This window comes from Simochromis diagramma, unplaced genomic scaffold, assembly GCF_900408965.1.
Source record: "Simochromis diagramma unplaced genomic scaffold, fSimDia1.1 OVJJ01000685.1, whole genome shotgun sequence".
Taxonomy (NCBI): domain Eukaryota; kingdom Metazoa; phylum Chordata; class Actinopteri; order Cichliformes; family Cichlidae; genus Simochromis; species Simochromis diagramma.
Window position 1 is genome coordinate 15,626,282 of NW_024387477.1, and position 8,912 is coordinate 15,635,193.

The 8,912-nt window shown below is 40.4% G+C and overlaps 1 protein-coding gene across 1 annotated transcript; it reads left to right on the plus strand.

Moving 5' to 3' along the window:
- Positions 1-176: 176 nt before the first annotated feature.
- On the plus strand, positions 177-8,912 carry taf7 (TAF7 RNA polymerase II, TATA box binding protein (TBP)-associated factor). Its single transcript, XM_040015898.1, has 12 exons — positions 177-368; positions 1,752-1,828; positions 1,924-2,002; positions 2,227-2,360; positions 2,544-2,664; positions 2,808-2,866; positions 3,376-3,448; positions 4,157-4,270; positions 5,974-6,168; positions 7,466-7,578; positions 8,182-8,241; positions 8,635-8,912. The coding sequence occupies exons 1-12, from the start codon at positions 350-352 to the stop codon at positions 8,677-8,679; spliced, it is 1,089 nt and encodes a 362-aa protein (XP_039871832.1). The 5' UTR covers positions 177-349; the 3' UTR covers positions 8,680-8,912.

Consider the following 8,912-nt stretch of genomic DNA (forward strand, 5'->3'; position numbering starts at 1 on the left):
AAAAACAAACTAACTAACTTTCACTCTTAGTCCTTATTTAATAACATGGCAGTACAAAAATATGCACACATATATATTATATTACTTAATTATTAACTGAAATATGCCTATAATTTGTAATTTAATGCTCAGACATACGAGTTGTACAGCCAAGATTAAGAAAACACAAATTTCCGAGGAGGTATTGAAAGTGGCAAAGCCCTAAGCAACACTCTTGTTTTCGCTCGTGATTATGCTATCACTGTGTAGCTAAGAAGTCTCGTTTTTGTCAGTCAGAATCGTCATGTTTATGCGTGTTTAGCATTGAAATATATCTATACAGCTGCACCATCTAAACTTCTAAACGACGATGACATCTAAACTGAAAGGTACGTTAAAATCCTCAACCCTTATCCTTATGCTAAAGATAACTAGCTGTTAGCCCCGTAGCCTCCACTTTTGTGAGGTAAGGAAACACTTTTCGTTGTCGGTTATTAAGATGAAGCTGATATAACTCAATGATAGTAACAATAATGGTGATGATGAAACAGAACATGTTGTCGGTGGCAAATTTTAACAACTATGTTTGCAAATTAGCGTTTATCGTTCCTGTCTTTTGAACATTGTGTATAATCTCCTATAGTGTTATTGTTCCACAGTGTGGTAGACGTCATTAATGTAAGATGCACAAGTAACCTTAATTAGCTGTAATTATCTGTGTTTTACTTTTGATGTAAAGACATTCGTGATAGAATTTGAAAAGAGATTCAGAGTACATTTGGTTGGAACGTTGGTTATTTTTTCGTTCATTTATTCATTCATAGTATAATATAATAAACTAAATGTTATATTGAACTAATAATAACGTTTGTTGGTTTGCATATACGCACTGTGAGAAATAAAAATGGTTTGGCTATTTACATTTTTAGCTTATTACATTGTAATTTCCTTTTTTGTCAGCACTGAAATAAACTTTACTGTTGTAGGTACTTAAGATAGTAGTTAGTGTTTATATACTAGTGTTTGTACACTAGTGTGTATTTCTAGTGTTGCTGCCCAGTGAAAACCTCACACCATTAAAGACAATTTTCCACAAGTTTAAAAAAAAGCAAAACAAAGAACACTCAAAGTAAAATAATGCATATAAAATCACCAAACTTGGAGATTTCTTTCCACGGGAAGAACATGAAAGACTATAAAGTGATCAGTAATTAAAGCTGTCAAAAAATGTGGTGGAGTGTAGTGTTTGCCCCTGAGATATAATGTACGTAAGAGAAAATGCCCAGCTAAGGTACTGAAAATGCTTTAAATGGTCCACAGACGAGTCCGTCCAGCCAATGATTCAATTGAACTGACTTTCATTTGTATAGCGCCAAATCACAACAACAGTTGCCTCAAGGAGTTTTATATTGTAAGGTAAAGACCCTACAATAATACAGAGAAAGCCACAGCAATCAAACGGAATGCTGTGAGTAAGCATTCAGTGAGAAAGACAAAGGAAAAACTCCTTTTTAACAGGAAGAAACCTCCAGCAGAATCAGGCTTCAGGAGTGGCGTCCATCTGACACTGTGAAAAAAAGACAGTGGAAGAGAGCCAGAGATTAATATATTAGATACTATATTACTTCTTACTTCAAAATAGGAAAAATGAGTTCCATAATGTACTGTATATTTTAATGTTAAAGTAGAATGACAAACTTTGTAGCTTGTCAGCATATACCAAGCAAGACATATTTTAACACTTTCATTATGGTGATGTGTTTTGATTTTAGTTGGGAAGGTCGGTTCCAAGAGTAAGGAGGATGCCCCTTATGAGTTGGAGAGCCAGTTTGTCCTCAGGCTTCCTTCGGTGAGACTTTTGCACTTGCAGAAATTCATTGTTTGATGGAAATTCAGTTTTATCACCACCAATATGATCTGGCTTCATTTTTCTTTCTTTTGCAGGAGTATGCCTCAACAGTAAGAAGGATTGCACAGTCTAGCAGTATGAACATGAAGGACAGACTCACCATTGAGTTGCACCGTAAGCTGCTCACAATCTTGGCACTGGTTTAATTAACGCTGTCTCCCTGTTTTGTTATTCATTTACAGTCGGGTCCAGAATTTTGAACGTTGTACATATTTCTATACCAGTTTCATTCTTTTTGTTATTTAAATGTAACAATGATTGTAGCATACTAATGGATCTAGTTAAAGAATTGTCACCCACATGTCCCCTTAACAGTCATTTGTCCCTCTTATTTGTAGCTGATGGCCGTCATGGCATAGTTAGAGTAGACCGTGTTCCTTTGGCCTGCAAACTGGTTGATCTCCCCTGCATGATTGAGTCACTCAAAACGGTGGACAAGAAGACGTTTTACAAGACCGCAGATGTCTGCCAGGTAAGCAAGAGACTGGAAATAAATAATTTTTACAGTTTTCCATTATTTTATTGGTTTAAAATAAAAGTACATTTTGGATTTTAGATACATGTTATGTAAATTTATTTTCCCCAGTTACAGTGCAGTGCAGTACAGATTAATCAGCATGGTATTTTGCATTCATTTTTCCCATCCACGGGTTAGATGCTCGTGTGTACACTAGATGGAGACCTTTACCCCCCTTTGGAAGAGCCAACTGGCACTGACCCCAAGACCAAAAAGAAGGATAAAGACAAGGACAAGAAATTTGTTTGGAATCACGGCAGTAAGTAATTATATACACACAGCAGCTTTTTGACTTGTTTATATTGAAAACTTGGCATATCAGCAGTTCAGGAAACATAATGTCCCCTCCTTGGGTAGTGGACTGATTTTTGGCTTCGCTAATCCCATTGTTTTGCTCTTTAGTCACCTGCCCTCTGAAGAACACGCGCAAGAGGAGATTTCGGAAGACTGCGAAAAAAAAGGTTCTGACATTTTTCATTTTCCCTACAGCAATCCCCTCCCGTGTCCCATCCATCTCCTTAGCATCTCGTTTGATGATCCATCTTTTTCCTAGGCTCTCTTCCAACAAGACATTTACATTTCATAAAACAGGAACTATGGTAAAAGTGAAAACTAAGATTTACATATAAATAAAGCCTTTCCATCTTAGTTTCCCCCAAAGGCATGCAAAAAAGCTATTTCACTATTGCTTTGATCAAAGTGAAAGCGAGTGGAGCTGGAGCACTACACTTTGTCTACTTTGTCTTCTGAATAAATCTTCCTGAAGGTGCAGAGCTGAGCCATATTGATTTGGCCCCTTCTGTTTTTAATCGCTAATGTACTTCCTGGCATGTGGCCAGCTGCTACCTTGGTGTGTGTGTGTGTGTGTGTGTGTGTGTGTGTGTGTGTGTGTGTGTGTGTGTGTGTGTAAGATAAGGCAAGAGAGATGCAGCTAATACTACAAGTAACTCGATCTCTCTGTCTCTTGCAGTACATTGAATCTCCTGATGTGGAAAAGGAAGTGAAGAGATTGCTGAGCACAGATGCTGAGGCTGTCAGCGTCCGTATCCTTTTTGACACCTAAACATTCTGCACGTCCATCTTAGGACAATAGTAACGGTGTATATAAACCATCAAAACAATAGTGTGTATTACATCTTTAAAAGTACTTCAGAGTAAGGCAGAATCAGCTGGCCATTACTTGTAACGTGAAATCTAGTCAGTTTTTCAGAAGCATCACTTAATTACCACTCTTTGTCTTTTAGGTCAAACATAATCTCTGTTTAATTTACCATGTAAAATATGTTGAAGTTCGGCCCAAGTGGCTTTCCTGACTCCTGCATGGTTACATGGCTCACCTGATTTGACTTTCCCTGATGCCTTTGCGAGAGATATGCACTGTGCAAGGAAGCTATTAGTGCGTTAATGAAACCCTAAACTTGCCCGACAGAATAAGAGCATAGCGAGGCTGCCTTGAGTGGCTGCTTGCTGTGTGTTAATTGAGATGGACTGATGATTATCATTGCTTAGTTGGTCACAGTGAAGCGAAGATTCTTATTTTAATTTTAGTGCTTGCATACAGCTGGGGAGATAAACATGGCACTAAATGAATGTTAAAACTGAGACAGTTTCTCTGCATCTAATTTGACCCTTCAGGTCTTTTTTTTGAAGTAGGATTATTCAAAAGACCACAAGTCTTTTACTTTAGTTTAGGCCCTCTGAAGGTTAAAGGAATCTGCAGAAGGTGTGCCAACCCTTAACCTAGTTATCAGGATGGGAGGTTATCGCAGAGGATGAGTCCAAGGAAGCAGATCAACACAGCTCTCTGGCCAACCTGGATTCCTCACCTGGGACCTCAGGACACAAGATGGGTCATGGGTCCTCTGGTAAATAAAACGTAATTTTAAAAAGTCGTGTGAAATAAGATGTGGTACACTCTGTTATAATGCTCAGCCAGCTTCTCAATTCAGCTAAAAAAGAGAACATGTTCTGCTACCCAGGCCTTTTAGCTGACCTATATGAACACGCGCAATAAAGCTTGATTGATTTAGTGTTTTTAATAATAGCATTATAATTGGGATGAGCATTTAAAAATGGTTATCTGAATCATTAAGACTCAGAAAACTAGTGAACACATCGTGTAATTAGGATGCAATTCCTAAACTTTTCTTTACTCTGGATGAGACATATGTACACATGCATAGGGCTGTGCAATATGACCAAAATCTCATATCCCGATATAAGGCATGTATCGTCCGATAACGATATAAATCACAAAAATGTAACAGTTTCTGTAAATTCTGTGAATCTCGGCAGCTCGACTTGCGTTTTGGTGATCGGCCCAATTTTGGCCCTTCATCGTGCATCGTGTAGTATACGTGGGGTAACGAGAAGCGATTAACACCTCACGACCAGCTCCCGATCATCAGTCGCTTGGTCGTGAGGACCGTCGTGAGGGTGTCGCCGCAGCTGCTCACACTGTGCACGCGCAAACACATAAATGTCGGTGAAAAAGACGGAGTAGCACAGCAGTGCAGCGTGTGATCTGGACACAAGCGATGGAGGCACAACTTGTAGAACTATGGCAAGCTCATCCGAGCCTTTTCGATGTGGCCTCACAAAATGATCATAACCACAACAACCATGAAAATAGTTGGATTTACACTGCTGCTCAATCACAGCTGCTGATCAATGTTTTTCATTAGCAATTTAGCAAAGTTGATGGTGGTGTTGTGCGTGTTTGTGTGAGTGAAAGACAGAGAGGGAGAGCGAGCGACAGATTTTCTGTTATAACCTTCATTTTTATGGACGCACAGTGTGAGCACTCGGGTCGCATCAGAGCATCGGGCCGTATAGTGTGAGACCCTGCATCGTGACCTACGAACTTCTAACCCCTGCGAGTCAATCGTACAGTTTGAGCAGAAGCTGAATAATGTGACTGAAAAAAATCGCACAGTGTCTGCCCAGCTTAAGAGAAAGAGAGAACTTTAAGAAATGAATATAGCCACTACAGTAACATCAAAACGATGAAAAAATATTGCCGTAAACAGTTTATTTTGCGACACCACGAAACAAACGATAGCGTAAAATGAAACGATAGATGTTTTTATATCGTCATCCGATATATATCGTTATATCGAACAGCCCTACACATGCATACTAAATGATCTATCCATGAAGCTAATCAGATTGTTCATAAAACAGTCATGAACAAATTAGTGCTGCTGTAACAAGCAATTATGAACAAAACATTTCCCTAACCTTTTTACCTCATTTCATTTTATTTCCTCCTTTCATTCCTTCCCATACCTTGAGGTATGTGGCTAAACTATCTAGTGGTTCATGCTTGAGTGACCTCTACTGTACTGCCAAGTGTTGGAGCAGAGTTATTTTTGCCATGTAAGAGAAGAGCAGGCTGGTTGTTTGGACTCCACATTTATTCCTTCCTGTCATATAAGCCCAGTTTTAAAGCTCCAGTAGACTGTTGGCTCTGTGACCTAGATTAATCCCAGAGCAAGTGCTCTAAATTCCCGCTGTTTCCATCTTTGTGTTTACGTTTCTAACGCTAATGTGCTTTCTGCATCACCAGTCCAGCATGATGAACTGAGGGAGATCTTCAATGACATCAGCAGTTCAAGTGAGGACGAGGAGGACGAAGGGGACCGGCATGAAGATGAGGACCTGAATATCATGGACACAGAGGATGATCTGGTCCAGCAGCTCCAGGACAAACTTAATGAGTCCGATTCTGCACAGAATGAAAGTGATAGAAACAACCAGATAGGTATGAGGCAGAAAACTATATACAAGTCATCGTATATAGTTTTCATCGCTGCATTAACTCATAAATAAAATCATCACTAGCTGCAGTCCAACTGATATAAATTACATTTTGTTGTTAAAAATCTCTCACCAGCATCCCTAATCAGATTTTTTTATTTTTTTTATTTTATGAAAACAACTTAACAACTAAACACGGGAGAGATAGATGTGATTATTATATGTGATTCTTTATACATTATGCAGTAAAGAGAGTGTGTGTGTGTGTGTGTGTGTGTGCACCCAGGTGGATGTGAAGTAAGTGCCGCATTAGAATTATGCAATCTTTCATGCCGTGCTTGCAGTTTACACCACAGAGATAATTCTCTTTCTCTTAGCCGACTTGCTCTGTATACCAACAGTTGTTCATTTTTCAGTTGCAGCAGTCGCAGCCAAGAAAGTGGGCTTGGCTGCCCAGAGATACTTGTCGAAGCAGAGGTCGAAAATAACCTGAGCAAGGTGTCTGAACTTTTAATCGAATTTTCTAGCTCATCACACACATTCAAATAAATAGCCTTACTTAAATACACGTGCTGCGCCCTCACCCACAGAGATGCTCATTCTGACAGCTCTCAGCTCTCCTCTTCAACCAACCAGTCTGACAGGTGTTGTGGCTCAGCAGGAGGCTCAGGGAGCTGTCCAGTTTGACAGCACAATACCTCCTTAGCTAGATACATAGAACTGTCAGTCAGGCAGCACTGCTGGCCAGCTCAACTGTAGCATCTTGGCGGAGCCCTTCTCAATATGTTGGAGCCAGGCCATGCATGATAATGGCATCCATGCATAGCTGTAAAAGTTGAATGAATGGGTTCACATGGCCTCCTTATTGTTAGATAGTCTGCATTACAACAGCTTTGTCAGAATTTGGAGCCAGGGGAAAACGGTGAATGGATACAATTAGTTATAAGATGGTTGATTGGTGGTGGAGCCACGGGTTTCTGTGAGACATGGTGGATTTGATGAGAACTCTGTGTGGTGCACAAAGCAGACTGATTTAGTTGTGTCTTTTTAGAACTGCATCCTGCTGATTCGTGTCCTTTTAAGTCGACTGATTGTTCCCATTATGGATAATTTGTCAAACTGAAATGGAAGCATCCTTATGGTTCAGCAAGCTAAGCTGCATATCTTGTCCCCGTGGCAAGTGTAGTGTCTCAAATTATGTCACATCATCTTCGCCCTCCAACCTTTTTTGCCTCCTCTTTGCAGCACATAAGTGTTTTTATGACAGCCCTCACACATGAACCTCCCACTGTGTCCTGCAGTTATGGAGTACCAGGTGCAGATCAACAACATTAAGGCCAAGCTTCAGGAAACTCGTGCCCGCAAGAAACAGCAGGAGGAGCTCATCATGAAAGTGGAAAACCAGGCCCTCAAAGTAAGCACTGAAAACACTCACACTTTTTTCACCCGTTCATCCAAAAACTAGGTCTGCATGTACAGAGACGTAAACAAGAACATGCAGATGAGCTTGGAGGCAAAATTCTTCATGCAGCATAAATTCTCTCAAAGGTGGCGGGAAAACCTAAATAACAGCTGATTTCACACATTGTTGGAGGACATTATTTTTTTAAATGGTTATTTTAAAACCCAGAATATTGCATCTCTGCTGCTAGCCTTTTTCTCTGTAGGTTTTTCCATGCACAAAAAAGGAGCTGAAAGTTCATTCTTATGCCCAGCACTCTTTAGTGGAGAATTTACAATGAGTGAAACATGAGCAGACACGACCCTTCCTACGTTGCCATTTAACGCTCTCATTGCTCAGTGTTTTGGGACCGTCAGAGCCCCATCTCCAGTCGTTATTATCACAGTCACATGGAAAAGGTCAGCTGTCTCTGACTGGCATTCCAAGTGGCCTTTCTGTCAGAGAGGAGATACTGACACGAGCAGCCCAGGCCGACACACATTTAAAGCCATCACAATTTAATGAGGCTCAGCATGTCGACTCAAACAAACCTTGTTTGCCTCTCTGCTCTTACAGAACCGTTTCCAAGCCTTGTTGGATGAGATTATTCAGCAGGAGGAGCGGGAGATGGAGCAGGTAAGAACCTTTTTGTAAAAGCCAAGGATCAGTGCTCACTGTGAGCTTTCTACATCCGTCAGCACTTTGCATGAATTTATCTTGAATGAATGTCAAATATCATGTCGGCGGATGGTGTTGTGTTTGCTATTCTTTTTAAACCCAACATTTTTCATGCCTAATAGCAAAGTTGAAAACCAATCAAGTGCAATTTAATTTGACAGCAGCTACCAGGGGAGTCCTTTTTGTAGCTATGGCATAGTGGCCACCCACTGTCTAGGGTCGTTGTTTGTATTGACAAATGACTGCAGCAAATTAATGTGAAAAGACATGTTAATCATCATCCACTTACCCTCCAATTACACCACGGTGCTGCTGGGCATCAATCACGCCCTCTATTTTCTGCTCCAACAGCTGGCCTCCCTGCAGGAGCAGCTGGACTCACTGATAGAGAAGTGACCACCAGGGGGCAGTCACATGTCATCTTCTGGCATACAAGAAAGACAAGGAGGAGAAAAGCCTTCATCCAGGGAGAAGAGAATTTTTATTGGAGGTTGCTGTGTCATTCCTTTAAATTTGTGATTTTCCTATTACACAGCACACAGATTGGTTCACTCAAAGTTTGTGTTTTTAAGTTGACAAAATGCGTTTGTAGTTACTGTGTGATTAAACTGTTCCACCTCAGTGGTTAA

Bases quoted from the DNA above. Each gene is read 5' to 3' on its own strand.
- taf7 (XM_040015898.1), top strand. The intron at 2,003-2,226 runs GTAAGCTGCTCA...TCTTATTTGTAG, and splicing joins ACTCACCATTGAGTTGCACC to CTGATGGCCGTCATGGCATA. The intron at 2,361-2,543 runs GTAAGCAAGAGA...TCCACGGGTTAG, and splicing joins AGACCGCAGATGTCTGCCAG to ATGCTCGTGTGTACACTAGA.